This window comes from Diceros bicornis, chromosome 39 (assembly GCF_020826845.1).
Source record: "Diceros bicornis minor isolate mBicDic1 chromosome 39, mDicBic1.mat.cur, whole genome shotgun sequence".
NCBI classification, from domain to species: domain Eukaryota; kingdom Metazoa; phylum Chordata; class Mammalia; order Perissodactyla; family Rhinocerotidae; genus Diceros; species Diceros bicornis.
This window is the reverse complement of record NC_080778.1, coordinates 21,823,350-21,841,732: the sequence shown is the minus strand read 5'-3', so window position 1 is coordinate 21,841,732 and position 18,383 is coordinate 21,823,350. Positions and strand designations below refer to the sequence as shown.

At 38.8% G+C, this 18,383-nt stretch overlaps 1 protein-coding gene across 7 annotated transcripts in view; it reads right to left on the bottom strand.

The window, feature by feature from the left end:
* ADGRG6 (adhesion G protein-coupled receptor G6) overlaps window positions 1-18,383 on the bottom strand; it is a 132,481-nt gene that overhangs the window by 22,750 nt on the left and 91,348 nt on the right. For 6 of the 7 annotated variants that reach the window (XM_058534179.1, XM_058534183.1, XM_058534185.1 and 3 more), the window contains 11 exons: window positions 16,816-16,927; window positions 15,638-15,702; window positions 14,605-14,815; window positions 13,381-13,552; window positions 11,843-11,983; window positions 9,588-9,707; window positions 7,941-7,986; window positions 6,447-6,553; window positions 2,807-2,934; window positions 1,568-1,836; window positions 286-382 (listed from right to left, as the gene is read on the bottom strand). In XM_058534179.1, coding sequence (XP_058390162.1) covers window positions 286-382; window positions 1,568-1,836; window positions 2,807-2,934; window positions 6,447-6,553; window positions 7,941-7,986; window positions 9,588-9,707; window positions 11,843-11,983; window positions 13,381-13,552; window positions 14,605-14,815; window positions 15,638-15,702; window positions 16,816-16,927 — 1,468 coding nt within the window. The remainder of the gene's footprint in view (window positions 1-285; window positions 383-1,567; window positions 1,837-2,806; window positions 2,935-6,446; window positions 6,554-7,940; window positions 7,987-9,587; window positions 9,708-11,842; window positions 11,984-13,380; window positions 13,553-14,604; window positions 14,816-15,637; window positions 15,703-16,815; window positions 16,928-18,383) is intronic. The other variant, XM_058534180.1, reaches the window with a different exon arrangement.

Genomic DNA, 18,383 nt, shown 5'->3' with positions numbered 1-18,383 from the left:
TCCTTCAAAAGAATGGGTCTTCTGAGTCTAGGAGATAGTACCTTAGACCTCCGAATTCCCCCAGATGACAGAGCGCAGCGTTAATACAGAAAAGTAGCTCATACAGTTCAGGGCATTCAATCAATTCATCTGTGGCATAGCAGAGACCTTGGCAAGGCATGCAAACGCACTTCAACCTTCCAAAATTAAGAGGTTCACCACTGGCATGGAAACTTATACTAAACTTCAGGAATCAAAGGATATCTACTCATCACAAATAAATTCCCAACAAGTTTTATTACTTACAATTCATCACCTTGTTCTTTTCCATAACTTTCTTTTCCATAGACTTCATTTTGGTTTTTGCTCGCTAGAACTATTGACACGACCAAGGCAGGCAAACCTGTTATAAAAAGACCACTACATAAACAACTCTTCTCAAGCATCTGGAACTGCTTTATATGACTGATAACAGCAAGGAAAAAGAAAAGAAAGAAAACACTCCATATCACAAAATCAAATTTCTTAGAACCGGCAACTTGGTTAAAAACAACCATAAAATCCCCTTTCTGTTGGGAAACATCCAGCTCTAATTGGCAACCATCAAAACCTGCTCTTAAATGACAGATATTTAAATATTCTGTTTACTTTCTGGTACCCACTAGAGAACCAGAACCTGGCTTATATTGAATCCAGCACCAGTAAATGTGGCTTCACTGATGAGGACTCTCAGACTGCCCGACTCCAGGCGATAAGAGAACTGCAGCTTATTCTGTCTTCTATATAAAGAAAAGCCTTTAGAAAAAGGAGGAGAAACACAATGGGGGTATAAAGTCTTTATAGTCTTCTTGATGCTCTTGAGAGAATCAATAAAGTATTTCCATGTCTCTTCCACTGGGGAAATGCTACACTACTCGAACTCCCCAAAAGATGCTCTCATTGCCTTCTAAGGTGGTGCCAAATACCTCGGTAATGTCTCAGACTTCTATACTGCCATCTGAAAAAGAGATTTGTGAGAAAGCTCTAAAATGCCTGGTTTGATAGGAAACCCAGATAAAGAAAGGAGCCCGATTATAAGATTCCACACAGGTTAATACAACCATCCATGTCTGGCTGAGGAATCACGTTAAGAAGTTCAAGGCAAGAATTCTGTCCGTATTCTGGTTGTACACACAAAAATAACATTCTCTCTCTGGTTTCCAAGACCTGGGCATGTGTCTAGGGGGTCAGTATAGCTAGGAGTCTGACTGGCCTTTATATTTTAGAACATAATGGAAATGCACCACTGCCTGCAAGCTGCTTCTTCAGACCTGGGTGGGCTGGCTCTGAGCTCAGGAAATAAGTCTGTGGTGACTCAGGAGCTAGCGCTTTTTCCTTTACTCCTGAATTTAGTGAGGACTGTTGAATAGTTTTAAAAAATACCATTCTGAGGAAGACCTTTCCTTAGGATATGTATACCCCATTCACATTCTTTGCAATTTTGAAGTTTCTTTTAGAGGTGCTATTCTTTCGAAATAGGATTTTCCTATGAGAATCCGGCCATTTCCTGGACAATAAAAAGAAAAACAAAAAATTTTAGGAGGCTTACCCCAGCCGATGATACAGAATTTCAGGATATATCGGCGAATGTAAGTGTTAAATACTTTAACCAGTGCAATGTACATGTGAATCGCTTCTAGACCCATCCACGTAAAGGTTGCAAGAAGGAAGAAATGCAGCAGGGCAGCCACTGCCGTGCAAAGTCCATCCACATGGAATGAGGTGATCCAGCCGTCCAAGAGGAAGAGGAGATTCAGGAACAGCAGGGCTGTACTCAGGTTCATCAAGATTTTGGAGGGATAATCCCTTCGCAATTTTCTAGAAAAGGAAAAAAGAAATACACGAGAGAACTAATATTGTAAATAAATCTTTGAGGCACAGGCAGTAAATTCCTACCTTATACAGCTCTGCCATAGGTTAGATAGCACCATCTTTATGACACGATTAAACTAGGAGGAGGAGTAAAGACATTTGGGAGTATTTAGCAAATTATAAAGTTTTTGGGTTTTTTGGGTTTTTGTTTTCTGGTAAGGAAGATTGGCCCTGAGCTAATACCTGTTGCTAATCTTCCTCATCTTGCTTGAGGAAGAATGGTCCTGAGCCAACATCTGTGCCAATCTTCCTCTATTTTGTATGTGGGACAACCTCCACAGTATGGCTTGAGTGGTGTAGTTCTGTGCCCAGGATCCAAACCCATGAACCCAGGCCACTGAAGGAGAGTGTGCGAACTTAACCACTACGCCACCAGGCCAGCCCCAAGAATTTTTTTTAAATAACAATTTTATTTCAAAATTGTTTCCAAAATTTCCAATTGGTTTCAACAAATTGATTATTTTTCAATCCAGGAAAAATTCTGGAGTTTTATGATATTTTTGTTAAAAAACAATTTTCTAAAATTGTTTGCAGTTTCTTGATTTTTAACGAGGTAGGGATCCTTTTTAAAAAAATTTCCTGTTTCAGGATTAATTTAATAAGATTTGTGAAGCAAATGCTTTCATATTTTACAATGTAAAAAAAGCACTTCCTACCATTTTTATTTACTTAAATGGCAATTATCTCTAACAGGTTTAAATGCATTTTATCAAGAGAAATACAGTAATTATAAATTAAGATTCTATAGCTGGAAAATTCACGTTGCATCATATATCTTACGAGAAACCTGAACATTAAAACTGAACCACCCTACATGATGCACAAAGTGCATAAATATTTTTAAAAGCTGAGGCAATTCTCTTATTCACATTATGGAACAGTTAGCACTGGGTTTGGCAGATAGAAAAATACTTACTCAAAAGCAACATATGTCAGGAGAGTTGTTGCTGAAAAAATAGCAGATATTCCACACCCAATATAGGTGATGAAGGTGAGAACTTTAGTGTTTCTTCCATCTATCTGGGAGGCGGTTCCTTGAAGATCCTACATAAAACATGGAAGCAGCTGTAAGAATCTCTCTTTTTGTGAGCATGCTGTTTCATTTTATTGGACAGTTCATTGCCAGCACTTAGAATCTCAGCTCAGTCTTAGGGGCTAAAAACAACAGTGTAAATCAATATTGAAATTCCCATTTATTGTACTCTTGTGGATCACTCCATGAAACAAAAATGTGGTGCTATCGAGAAAGTTGCACGTTGTTTTTTATCGTTACTTTGTTATCCAAGCTCTTTGCATACAAGTATAAATTGAAGAGCAAAACCACTGGGTCCCCCAAGAGAAACTGGAGAGGAGGTCATTGCCTTGCATAATAAATTACCAGGCCACTCCTAACATTTGCAGGGCTGGGGGCACAAGTACAACCAGAGGCCACCATGGCCCACATGGCGAGGCCCTCGGGTGGCCCTGGGTTCCTTGCGCAGTAGGGAAGACAGCCAGAGGGCACCATGGCTGTCCGGCTCTGAGCGTGGTGCGGAGGCTCCTAACTGGTCATTTCAAAGCTTAGTATGTATCGGGTGGAGTCTTTATTTTTTTCCATAAATGAGAATCCACTAAGAGTTTTGGGGTCATAATTTTTGGACCCCTAGAGACTTGACAGGGCACCATTTAAAATGTGAGGGGTTATTGTGGGCTGGAAAGAAGCAAACACTTTCTAGCGTATTAATATGAAGTATTAATTTCACTGTACTGACAGACTTGCAAAGTCTGGGCCTGGTAGGAAAACCTTTCTTTTCTTCCTTAAATGGGGAATTTGGGATAGGGATAAATCTTGAATTAAGACCAACCACTCAATCCTAGTGGGAGGAGAAAGGCATCTCCATTATGCAGATGTTGGAAGGCATATATTCCAAAAGGAATCTGGCTTAAACTTTTAGGTCTTAAATTATAGGAAAAAACGCTTGTTGAGAAGTTTTTGTTCTGTTTTCATTAGTTTTCTTTCATTTTCACCAAAATGTCAATAAAATCTGCTCCTCACACAAAGCCCTCCAGTAAGTGGTGAGGTATGTGTGTACATGTGTGTGAAATGAAGAAATGGGACTCAATTCCAGGTTTGGCTCATGCAGTAAGGAATAGGTAACAGTACTTCTCTGACACCAAGAAACACACAAAGTGATCGAATTCCACAGACGCAAGGGCTCAGGGTTAGAGGGGACTTTCCTGATCTTCCTCTCCCAGGAAATACCTCAAAACACTGGGAGGACATCGGCCTCCCACGGCACTTGGGACGGAGTTCGAGTCAGGGCCCCTTGGCTCACAGATAGGTTACCTAAACCAACATTTTGATTACTCCAGGTTCTCATTAGGCCAGAGAAATGGCCTTGAGGAATCTCTAAGCGACTTGTCATCGCCTCTGAAACACCTATGGCTCCTATCTAGGTGAGGCAATAGACTTGCACACCACAATTAAAGCCACAAAGAATATGAAAATATTTATTCCTCTGAACTAGCCAACATGAAAATGTACTAATGTGAAAAATACAAAAATAAGTTTTACTACAAAGAGATGTGGCAGAGGATATTAAATTCTTCCTTCATTTGTAGATTAGAAGACATAGTTATGGGTCTGGGGTACATTTGTTTAACTTCTCATATGGTGAATGTGGCACGGGGCAATGTGGGCTGTGGGACTATCTTACAGAAGGCAGTAAAGAGTGTGTAAATCAAGAAAGACTCCCAACAAAGTCTTGGTGGTCTGGAAAAGCTGAAAGGATATGGGCACATGGCCAGAAAGGATAAATTCTGGAATGTTTTTCTTCCAGCAGTTTATAATCCCACATAAGCAGCCAAGGTGGAAAATGGAAGGAGAGCACTAAAAAATGCACGTCTCCATGTGCATGTAAAACTAACTGCTTTATCAGATGGCAACAGGAAAAGTAATAAGTAATTCAAACTCATAATAAAATTTCAACAATCTATGAAGAAATTGACAATTCAGGGTAATGAGAAGCCGAACTTTGGTTGCATATAAATCATCTCTAAATAGTGAACTGTGTTACTGTTTATCTAATATTAGATTTATAACACACACACAATTATGCGCAAACACACACACACAGCTGAAATATTTAAATGAATCAAGCCAAAGCTTATATACCTGAATAAGTAAACATGCAAAATAAGTGTTTTCTGAAATATTGCCTGCTGTCACTTTTGCAGAAAACAGAACATGGAAGAAAACGGAGGGTTTTTGTTTTTAATTACTTAGGGAAAACATGCTATAGTTCAATTATCCCTTGTCATGTTCTGGCAGTTAAGACAAAATATTTATATTTTGAGAAAATTAAAAGGTTATTTTCTATGACTGTTGCCTTTTTAAATAACTCGACCTTATCCCCGAGAACACTTACGTGCTGACTGTCAGGAAAATTACAGCTTGCAAGGTTGTCCGAGCACAATGGCCATTTACATAGGCCAAGTAGATTCATGCGCCAAATACTACATCCCAGAGTTTCTCACTGCTTCCTCCCAGTCCCACAGGAAGTGGGTGTAAGATTTAAGGGAGGGGATAAACATAACCTCATGTCTGTGATTCAAATTCGAAGAGCTTTGTTGCCTCAGCACACATTATTCCCATCTCTGATAGAAAACAAATGTGGCTTGACTCCTTTATGGAAACTATAGAAACAATGACTACGTTACAATCCAGAGGGTGTCATCCACCAGGAAAGTGTCTGCAAAAACACCAGCAGGTCAGACATAAGTAAAGGTATAAGTCTATGGATGAATTCAAGCAAGTCGCCGGAGACAGGGTGGCTCCTGGAACGCTGGTGGGACGAAAGACTGGATGCAATCTAATTTTTGGTTTAAAACTGTTGGACAGGCTGGCTAATGAGATAGAAACAGGGCCACGGGAAAGCAGAAAAAAAGAAAAAATGATATGAAGGCCTAATAGTGAGAGAAACATCACCCCCATCCATCACCTCTCTTGCAGACCTGTAGACTCCAAACCACCCCCAGTCTCCAGCCTGTCCTAACAGGCTGGCATCTCCAGGAGGGGACGGCAGTCATTTTGGGTCACAGCTAGATCACCTAGCACAGTGGCTGTACTAAGTCACATTTAAACATATTGAGTGATAACATATTATAAGAAAGAAAATTTTTGATCAAATTTTCCATGGTTCCTTCCCTTTCATGTGAGTAAAATCCAACATTCTCTTCCTCTTTAACTTTTCTCTCTCCCTGCCTCCCTGCCTTTTTGTTTCTCTCTTAATTCAAGGGTCTCCTGGTGATCTTCTTGTTTCTGGGATTATTTATCATCAATGTTAACGCTACAGGAAAAAAAAAGTAAGGTTCTTTTCTATCATTACTTTTGCATATTTTTAAAACATGATCTCTGCTAATAAGATTCTTCATTAAGAATCAAGATTCAGGGTACAGATGAAAATTATCAGGAAATAATTCCCCAAATACATAATCTAAAAAGGCTGGCTCACAAAAAGAAGTATGCCTTCCAGAATTATATCATTTCTAAAGGAGTTTAGAAATTCCTCGCCTACCATCAGAACTCCAAAGTGTGTGAGGTGGTTACACAGGCAGACCGTCTCACTTGCATCTGAATTTCTTTGTGCAACACATCCTGATGTGTTCCAAAATCCAGAACCTTCTGTAGGAGGAAGTCAACAAACAGTGTGAAAATAACAGCAGGTCAGTTCCTTCTCTGTAACGGATGATAACTTCTTTAGGGAAATATGCCTCAGGCTTTTCTGCCTTACATTTTATCAGTAAAACAGATTCTGTTTTTAAAGCTGCCAATACTTAGATTCCTGGCATCATAGAATGTTAGGGCTGGGGGACAGCTAGAGATTATGCAGAGAGTGGTTTTCAACTGTGTTCCACTGAAGTGCTGCCTCTGTAAAAGTTTGATTCAAGTTTAATTTTTAATGTATTTTAAAATCAACTTCCATAAAAAGAAAATCCCTTTTCAAATACGTTACATACTAATGAAGTCTCTGGAGATCAACACATTTTTTTCCTTGGGTCAGCCTACGTTTTTGTGAAGACATGAGGACAAAGATGATCAGCTTTCTTGGAACATGCTATTGTGTACACAGCAGCCACGCACATATAATTGTGTATAAGTGGCCACTTATAAAAGCCTTTAACACATCTTGTCTGACTTTTAGGGTACGACATGGCATATGAGCAACTCGTATTTTAAGACTTCAAGGTGGTATCACTTTTAACTATGTCTCCAGTAAATGAGGATCTTCTCAAAACTGGGCAACTAAAAACTAAGCAACAACAACAAATTTTCCAGCTATGATCAGAAGTATCAGAAAAGGGGGGTTTGAGACACTTCTGACTACATTTCTACCAAGAAGCAGCCTGCACAGCAGCTGCCCTGATGACTGGTTCCCCAATAATCCCACTGGGGAAGCCCGAGGGAAAGAGACCAGTAGGGGGCAGAGGTGGGAGGGTTCATCACATGTCCTTCCCTTCAGAGATCTCCACATCTTCCAGCTCCTGATTTATCCCTTAATTTTGCCTTTCTCTCTTGATGATCAAACGTCATTTTGGAGGCAGAACTTCCTTTCAGGTAATATATATCCATTATAACCATTCCTATCTTTACAGTCCTTTAGCACACTTTCACCCATAATCTGAGGTCTGGAAGCTGGATTTTAAATTTTTATGTCTCATGCGTGTCAAATAATCTGCTCAGAAGTGCCCTAGAAGAATGAGAGCAAGTGTATATCGACATTCACCCAAAGGTGGCAATAAAAAGGCATATTGTGTTTTATAAATAACTGAAATCAAAGAGTTGTTTGGTTAAAAAAAGTCAAGTCTGCCTACTTCTTCTTGAAATGAATAAAAAGTTACAGAAATTAAAATCCACTTTCCAAGCCACCTAAACTAAATTTTGCAGCTCAGTTGCCATCACACTTACACTGTGACTCACTCTGGTTTGGGCTGGAATTAAAGGAAACGGGGGTGTCTAACAATGTTTAAAATTCAGTTGTTATTAAGGCGGCCAATATTTTAAAACTTACCGTTATTGTTCAGATCCCAGAAGGCACAGATGGGATGAGGCACGGCCTATATTGACATAAGAATAAACGTGAAATTGTGTTTAAAATAAATGAAAAATCATACAATTTGAATATGAGGAAAGAGTAAAAATGTTAAGGTTTTCACAAAGATCAGCATTAGTCATGCCAATATGACCTAAGAACGGCAGGCAGTTTATGGGGATCTCTCACAAAGACTTTAAGTGGAAATCCACTATGACCTGATGAGGATCATGGTATCCATTTCTCTGCATCACATGCAATTCTCAGCATTCAGCAAAGCTCTTTACACTATAATTTCACTTCATCTTCAAAATTCTCCTGTATGCCTAGGTATATGCCCAAAAGAATTGAAAGCAGGGACTCAGATATTGCACCCCATGTTCAAAGCAGCATTATTCACAGTACCCAAAGTATGGGAGCAAACCAGAGCCCATCAATGGACGGATGGATAATCAAAATGTGGTGTGTGTATGCGTGTGTGTGTGTATATGCACACACACACACACACACACACAGCGGAATATTATCCAGACTTAAAAAGGAAGGAGATTCTGACACATGTTACAATATGGATGAACCTTGAAAATATTATGGCAAGTGAAATAAGCCAGTCATAAAAGGACAAATACCACATGACTCCACTTAGATTGGGTACCTAGAGTAGTTATAGAGATAAAGTTATCGAGACAGTAGTCATAGAAATAAGGAGGAGAATGGTAGTTGCCAGGGGCTGGGGGAGGGCGAACGGGGAACTGTTGTGTAATGGGGACACAGTGTCAGGTGGGATAGTTTTGGAGACAGATGGCGGTGATGGCTGCAGAACAATGTGAATGTACTTAATGCCACAGAACTGTACACTTAGAAACGGTTAAAACAGTAAATTTTATGTTATGTATATTTGACCATAATAAAAAGAATTCTTTATGGATGAAGGCGCTGAAACCAAGGAGGGCAAAGGGTAGAAGAAGGAGGTTTCAGAGGGCTCCGTGACTAAGCAGGGCTGGTCCTTAGATGACTTACTCTCCAAGCCCTCGCCCTTATCAGCCAGCTCACCTCCTGTCTCCTTCCTGCCTGCCTCCTAGATGGTAGAATCAGGACTGAGACTCTCCATCAGAAAGGGAACAACCTGTGCCTGGGCCGTCTGGGACAGTAAGAACCCCCATATAATTTTATCAAATAAACCGATATCAGCGAGGGTAATGAAGCAATAAAAAAAAGCAACATTTGCCAAGATTTTAGACACCCGCTAACCTCTCAAAAAACATCACCACTTCCCTGTTTCCCCTCAGCTTTCTCAGCTGCTGTAATCTTTGACTTAAAAAAAACAACCAAAATCCTTAATGGCAGGACTGTGCAACCACCTGCATCACATTTATCTGAAGTAATATATGTCGTGTCTTAAAGATGGTGGCCCTTACTTCACTCCCATTCTCCCTCCAATTACTGAATTTTAGACACGACTACCCTCCCCCCCACATTAAGACCACCTGACTAGCTGTTTCCTTTTAGGAAAACTGTCCCCTTCAAAACAAGTGCCAGTTATTTCTTATCATGTAGACAACGCGGCCCCATGATTCTCTGAAATTGTCTGTCTCCATTCCATTGCTATTTGCAGCATTTTCTTACCTGGTTTCTTGCATGTTTGATTTTAACTCGAACAGGATCCTTCAGATCCTGGATAGTGATGTTTCCAATACTGCATGCCATCACATAACTCACCAAGGTGCCTTTCTTGGTTTCTACATCCTTTGAAAGAAAAAAAAAAATTGTTATTAGTCAGAAGTACACATATTAATTTTCTTTTGCTGCTCCAAAATAAGCAAACTGTCAGCACTTTTTAGACTTAGGATCTTCAGTTATAAAACATCCTGTTTATAAGATCGAATGGCTGGCTTTCCCGAAAGAGCTTTGCTATTTCCCTTATTTATAATAAATACATTGAGGGAACATTACGAGCCAATGTTGTAAGGCGATGTTCATAAAACTTCATTCTTGATTGCCGTGACTGATGCCAGCCAGTCCACATCTGAAACAATGCTAACCCATAAATAACGTAAACTCATAAAAAGCTGTGTAACAATTCGATCATTTCCCTACCCTCGAAAAGAGATGAAGTTGTTTGCCTTTAGAGAATTATGAAGGAAATGTGGTGTGAAAAATAAAAAACAATCCATCTTTCACATCCATGCCAACACCCTGACGTGTTTACTAACTTATCCCCAAATGTAATTCTACTGCATTAACGTCCCATCCAGAATTTCTATCTTCTTTGATCGTATACTTGCCACCGTCTGTAGCTTCCACTTCAGAGATAAGGTTGTCAGGAAATCCAATTAGTGAATCTGTGCGACAACACTACTGGGGCCAACAGACTCTCTCTCCCGCAAGATCATCTCTACTTTCTTCTTCCTCTTGTGTTTTTCTTGTCAAATCTTTCTCTATCTCAGCACACAAGTCAGTTGTTTTGGAATAATTGCAGAGTTTCTTAAATGCCAAATAAAACTCAGCATCCAAAATACAACTTTTTATTACTCTTGTGTGGTCACTCTCAATAATGTCAGCTATAGCTTGGTGATACCCAGCCTTTTCTTAAAAAATTACTCATATCTTGTTCACTCTGTTAAGGGAGGACCATAGAACCCTTAAAATGTTTTCACTCTGCTATAAATTTACTTTAAAAAAAATGTTTCCTAATAATAACATTGGTTGGGAGATGCCAAAGGCAAAGGAAAAGATGATGTGGAGAAGACTCAAAATGAAATAATGACACATTCTTGGACCTCTAAGAGCTGTCCCAGACCCTTTCCACTGGGCTCAACCTCTCCTCTGAATGGACTCCCCCACCACCATTCACATTTTGTGACTCTTACCACATTTTTCTATTGTTTTTAAAGGTGACATTGTTGTCAGCCTCAAAGAATTTTAACAAATGCAGTTTTATATGTTCATAGCTATTAAATCCCTCAGAGTAATTACACGTAATTACCCTCTTAATTGACTCCAAATTTTTAGATAGCTTGTTCGTAAAACATTTGCCGATAAAATTGTAAAATTCTGGAGTTACTGTAAATGATTCCATGGTGTTCTTTTTACTTACCTGTAGCCTACTCTGCCATTCCCCCACACATGATGGACAGGGCAGAAGATGAGAAACAGTTCTACTGGTCTTGAGACCTCCTACTTTCTCTCACAGGTCGCCTTGTCTGACACACAATGGTATCTTCAATTTAATAGATAACTCTTATTTTTAAAAAGGTCTCAGTGAAACTGCTCTAGATTGGGTCGTACTTTCAAAGGCAACCAGAGGTCACCAGTGTTTGCTAGCAGTGGACTTTCTAGTATCTAGAAATGATGCCAATAAAAATGATCATATGTGCTGAGCACAATGTCACCCTACTCCAGGGACATGGGAAGGCCAAGGGCCATTTGAAATGCTAATGGAAAAATTGATTAAAGCCAAGAATGCTGCTCATTATGTAAACAGTGTTTCCTGCTGAAAAAAAAATAAAGCATCTTTTCTTTGGCACACAATTCCTTTAACTCTGAAGGCCTAAATTGCTGGAGACATAAAATATTTAACAAAAGGAATAATAAATAATAATGTCTTCTCAAATTCCATTTCTAGTCATGTCATGCAAGTTAACCTAATATTTGATTCATTTTAAAAACTTAAACGTTCCCTGCCAGTAAGCAGGTTATCTGAAAAAATATTTCAAATATAATATTTAAACAATTATGTTAAAATTTTTCATTTTTAAATACAGTAGGTTAATTTTTCTGTATCTCTTGATATATTTTCAAGGAATCTGAACTTTTATTTTTCCCTTTGAGCAAAGAAACTCAATTTGCAATGGAAAAATAACAATTTCATGAACACTTACCTGGAAAAGTCCAGTTTTATTGAAGAAAGTAAATTGTGCTCTTTTAACTAACACAGAATCTTCTTGACTTAAATGCTCAAGTAAGTTTGGAGGCAAAATTACAGAAGCCAATGGATCCATTTGTTCACTCTCAAAATCCATCTGTCACACACAGAGATATATTTATTGGTCGAGTAATCACAATTACATCTCAATAATAACTTTACTCCATATGCTGAGTAAGGCAGAAGAACACCACAAGTGTCAACTTAGCTGGGACCGGGGCTTCCCTTTACCTCTAATGCAGTCACTGCCCTCCTGGGTGAGTCCCCAACAAAGGCTTGGACCTCATTCAAGTTTAGTTTTGCATGTGTGGCAAAAGAGGAAAAGCACTGATTTTAACTAAAGCAAATTGAGAAATCTACAAACGAGTTAAAATGTTCAAGTATAAGAATTAGATTTACCCTTAACACATTTTGAGGTTTTCTCAGAACACTTAGTGAAAAATAACTATAACAACAATAAAAAGGTTGGAGTTAATTTGTCTCACTGCTGAAAATGAATATCTCTGCACAGAGGAAACAGCTGAAGTTTTATGAACACTCTTGGCTATCATTTTTCCTGAACCCACAGATCAGGCCAAAGAGCGTTTTCCTGCAAATGGACTTGGAATGAGACTGAGGCTGACTGAGTTTTCACCCTTAAAATGCGAAGCAGAATTATCCAAAAGAGCCCCTAGTCTAAAGCAGAAAAAATTCTTCCATATACAGCTTTTTAAATATTTTATCTTGGTTTATCTCCACAGTTAAGAAGTATTACCGCAGGTGTGTTCTCCTGTGTCAAAAACAATGTTTCAATCATTTCATTTGCCCACACAGCTAACACCGCCTAACACACAGTAGGAACTTGAAAACTATTTGCTGAGGTGTCACATGAACAGGCCAGAGAGGCTCTCCATTAATCTGGCCCCAGATTTCTCGCCCAGCCTCGTCATCCTTGCCGTTCCCAGTCTTCTACGTCACTGGTTCTCAAAGTATGGTCCTCAGACCAGCAGTATCAGCAATACCTGGGAACCTGTTAAAAATGCAAATTTTGAGGCTCTACCCAGGACCTACTAAATTAGAATCTCTGGTGATGGGACACAGTAATCTGTTTTGACAGGTCCTCCAGGTGAGTGTAATGCACAGTTTGAGAACCACTGGCAAAGAGTATACACCATGCTTCTTCCCACTTTGGCCCATAATAAAGCTCTTTCTTCTTACCGAACTGATCCCCACCCCTACTCTCAAAAGGGCGGCCCCTACTCATGCCTGAATACTCAGTTCCACTATGGCCTCTTGTGGAAGGTAAGCTGAGCCACCCATCACCCAGGTTCTGAAAGTGCACCTCCTCCACGCAGCCACATGCCTTACGGTTACTGCTACTGCAGCCTTAGCCGACGTTCAGACCCGCCTGCCACCCCTCAGACCAAGACCTCCTTGCAGCAGCAACTGGTAAGCGATCAGAAAGTTTTTATTTGTCTAATTTAACTACAATGGAAGAAACCACTGGCTCGTTACCTGGAAATACGATTCATTATTGCTTGGAAGCCCAATGCTAAAATTGGAAATTTCATTGGTCCCTGGGGACAAGGATGATACTCCAAGAGCCAGATTCCGAGTTGTGATGTTCACATGTGAAGTGCTATTGAGGTCTATCTTGAAGGCCAATTCGTCAATTGTTTTTAAAGCTCTAAAGAAATGACAAGTAACACCACTCTTAAGTAACACGCTTTAGGCACTGTAGATATCTAATTGGCTGCAGGGCAAAACACAAACCAAATAAAATTGTCTTTAAATTTTCTGATCTTAACATGAAGACCCACAAAATTACTCCAAACTACAAAAATATCAGCTAAAACATAGAGTCACAGTGATGAATACACCCTCAAGAGAAATATATGTTTTCCTTAAAAGGAAAATTAACAATTAAACAACCTAAACAAATACTCTATTTTTCACCTATCTTAGCCTTTTCTTTCTCATATGAAAAATAGCCTTCCTACTTCATAACTGAGTGAGAATCAAATAAAATAATGTGACAAAAGTATTTTATGCACTGCAAGACACTGTAAAAAAATTTTTATAATTATCATATAGTTAAGTTAGAGAACACATATTAACAAATATAAAGTTTTCCTTGAAGAAATTTGGTGGAAAGGAAGGAAACAGAAAGAAAAAATTAAATATCCAAATATTAACACATTAAATGAGATAACTGGATACAACCTCAATTGTGTGTAAATAGGTACACTTCACCCTGCCCCAGGCATTTCATTCCAGAAGTATAACAATCACACAGCTGTGACAGTACTGTGTCACGGTCAACAGGATAGTGACTTATAGAGAGCGAGCTACGCCTAAAAGATGTGACTTAAACGTCTGCTAAGTGTTTCCTTTGCAGGCAAAAAGAAGTGTCATAAATTAATATATATAATAGCTTATCTTTTGAATTAACCCCAGTTAATATTTTTAGATGAAAAAATGAAATACTGATTATGTTTTTCTGGGACTATTTATATATCTAGTCAGATGGACAATCTTAATCAATTTGTAAATTCTATTTCTCAAAAAAATAGAGAACTTTGAAGTTCACTTTGTGAATGATCTTGGGAAATATCAATGGATCTTCTAGAGATTTAAATTATGAAAGCTGGGCACCAAGCATTCAGATATGTGATAAATTATATAATAACACATGAATCCAATCAATTTTACTCTCTAGAAGAAAAAAAAAATACTTACTCCGAAGAAGACTCAAGCAAGTCACTATCTGAACTGGTTAAGATATTAGAAAATATATTCATTAAAGTTGAGCCAAGTGTTATATCAATGTTTTCTTCTTTATTCACAATCCTCTTGACCTGTTCCACAATGCTGGTAATATTGGCTGAGTTTAAGGTCTGCCCATCACCAGTTAAATTTAAAATCTGATTGGCAACTTCATTTGCTTCCCCTAAAAAAAGGCAGAAGAAACAACATACAAAGTTTTATCTATGTATTTTGAGCATTTCTAGGAATCTAAAACATAGTGTGATATTTCACTCCACGGTTGAAACAGCAAATTGGGTTTCCTGTGTGTACCCCCTTACCACAATCTTCACAGGGCAATAATATTTCTTTACCCACAGAGACTAACTTCTCTTTAGTAAGATATAAATTGTGCAACTAGGTAAATAATGTGGAGGGACCAATATTCACATATTGGTCCAAGAGAAATGCCCCCAGGGCCGGCCCCATGGCTTAGCGGTTAAGTGCGTGCGCTCCGCTGCTGGCGGCCCGGGTTCGGTCCCGGGTGTGCACCGACGCACCGCTTCTCCGGCCATGCTGAGGCCGTGTCCCACATACAGCAACTAGAAGGATGTGCGGCTATGACATACAACTATCTACTGGGGCTTTGGGGGAAAAATAAATAAATAAAATTATTAAAAAAAAAAAAAAAAAAAGAAATGCCCCCAGAATCACTGAATAAGCGTATATTTGCTGCTTAAAAATAATACAAAACTACAAAACACTGATACAAATATAAATTTATATATTATTTTTGTCTTCTCTGAAATCTTCTTACTCTTTTTAATTTCCTTCAGAATGAATAGAACAGAAAAATAGAATGAGGAAAACCAGTATTTTCTACCTTACATGAAACAATCATTTGCCTAGCTTTTACTATCACAATAGTATCTTACAGCAGAAGGATATGTCTGAAAAGGATGAAAACCATTAAGCACAAGGTCATTTCATTTTGTCTTTGAGAACTGAAGAAAAACTGCTCACTTACTTGAACAATTGGAGAGATCAGGAGGCCCCCAGTAGGCTGAAGATGTGTTGGCAGGGTCACGATGACTATGAAGCAAACAAAGATATTTCAAATATTTGGCATAAATGACATTACAACTGACAAAATCAGTTAATGATAAGTTTTAGAATTTGCCTTGTTATCTAGGTAAGTTTCATTTGACAATAAAACTGTAAGACATTGAAATAAAACTCATATTAAAAAATTCTTATCAGAAAAAAATCAGGTGTGTACATCATGGAAACCAAATACTAGCAAGAGCCTGTATCCTAACTAGGATACATCAGGTTACTAAGGTTAAAAGTGTATTTGGTAACATGGGTCAAGTACTGCCCTAAGAACTTTCTAGATAAAATCTGATTTTGATTTCACATCACTCTATAAAGCAGATTATAATTCACATTTTATAGATAAAGACATAGAGTTAGATAAGTCAAGGAATTTCCCAAGGTCTCGCAGCCAGGAAGAGATAGAGCCACATCTCAACTTAAGTCAGTAAGTCTCTAAAATCCCCTTCTTTCCTCCCTACCATGTACCAAACACAGCGGGAGATACAAAACTTCTACTTGGGCAGTTCCCGTTTCTGAATTCCCTGCAAGAAAACTCTAATTGGGGGTGGGGCGGAGGGTGAAGAACGGGATTTGACTTGCTATTCGGTGAATCCTCTGCAATCGACCTGTCTCTGAGGCTTCTGAGGTCAAGCATTTAGGGAAAATCTATGCTCTGATAGCCTCCGACTGCCTTAACCTGGATCCTGTCTTGACTCTCTCTTTCCACCTCTTCCCCCTCCAACAATAACCACTCCACATCATTCAGAAGTTTTAGAATTTCAGATGCCTGTTCCAAGGCTGTGACCTGGCTCCATTCACCCAATTACAAGGCACTTTGATTGCTCGAGAGCTGCACTCTGGTTTCCAAGTTTCTCCATCTTTCTTTGGAGAAGGCTAAATGAGCATGTTGCTTGGAGTAAAAAGGCTTCTCTTGACAACCTACATGCCTCTTCTTTACCCGCCCCGGAGTGTATGATTTAGGCACACACAGAGATTCCTGCCCTTCTTTCCAATCCATATACAACACACGGGAACTACTCTGCAACAGGTGTAACCCTGGGAAGGTGGATAATGCGGAGCTTTGCTGGCAAGAGTCAATGAAAGCGTTACCATATCCGTGAGGCATAAAAGCCCTGCTTCCCTAGACAGGGAAGCTTGTATTCCGAAGGGTAGATGGCCGACCACTGATAGCCTTTGGGGTCCTCATCGGCAGGACATACACCTATGTGAAAATGTGAACCAACATGAGAAATATATATCTATTTTTTGGAAATGAGAGGTGCAAGATGAGAGCAAAATGACAATGCTGGTAATTCGGTATTTATTTCATGTACTACTAAAATACTAGTTATTTATGTTCAGAATTTGTAAAAATTTAGAAATTTTTTAAAATAAATATCTGATACACTTCAGGTACAAAAATTATTACATCTTACAAAACCATCAAATAAAAACACACACATGCGAGTATAAACATGAAACACATTATCATTCTAATGTAAATCATAGCAGATAAAATTAGTAAAAGAAAGGTTTATTCAAAATATAAACATTATATAAAAGGAAAACAGTCCTGAAAAATTCAAAATGTAATTTGATCTTTTTTCAAAGGGGAAAGCCAATAAAATGATGCATCAATAGTGTCGTCATTGAGTTGTGAGCATGTTTTATGGAAAATTTTCCAGCTGCTCTGAAAGCATCTCTTGCCTGGAAGTTTGCTGGGAGAAAGGCAGGAAGACACCTGTGGGCTAGTACCACACATCTCACACATACGCCTCCATCCTCAAATCATCCCACCTGTTGTTTCAACACTCTCTGGGCAAGTGTCATGACACAAATGAATCAGATTTCACATTTGTTAAAATATCAAAAGAAAAGCAATATATCAACACTAACAACAAAATCTTGCATTTCAGTACCGAAAAATAGCAAGTTATACCAGACTACTTGGAACCAGTATTGTAGACACCAATTGAACATTTAAATAACTTTCCTATTGACATTCTGAGCCTTAAAATGGTCAGGGTTTGGCCTTTTTTTTTTTTTTTCAATTGATAGAAACTTTTCTTTACAGATCCACTTGTGGAAAAATAGTAAAGCATAGAATTTAAATTAAGTGGTACAAATTACATGTCTAAGTATGCAGAGAGAGCTATTCTGGGATTCCTCAGCCTCTGAGCACAGAGGGGGGCTGGTCCTCACAGGGCTCTTTAGTGTATAAACTACCACTCATCATGTTACTTCTTCGTGGAGACTCCTAACTACAAGAGGGTAGCATCTGTACTCTCCCATCCCCAAGAAATCCTCTTTGTTAATAAGCAAGCATTTTCCCACAGAGGCTCAGAAACTGTTGATGATGATAAGGATTTGCATTCTTCCACCTCTCTGAGGTCTCTCAAATGGTGTCTGGTGACACACCAGAGATGGGTGGTTCCTTATAGAAGCAAAGATGCCTGCTTCTTGATTACAGCGTGATTCTGGCCTCAGCTGAAATCACCCTCTCAGAGGCTGAGGAATACCCGCTCCCCCACTTCAACCTCCTGCATGTTGTATAAGGAAAGGAGTCAAAGTTCTCTTTTCTTTTGATCTCTACCAACGTACCTAGTCACAATATAATTGTAATCGTATAATAACCTTAGAACAATAACTTTACTTTTTGTTGTCCATATTTTTGATCA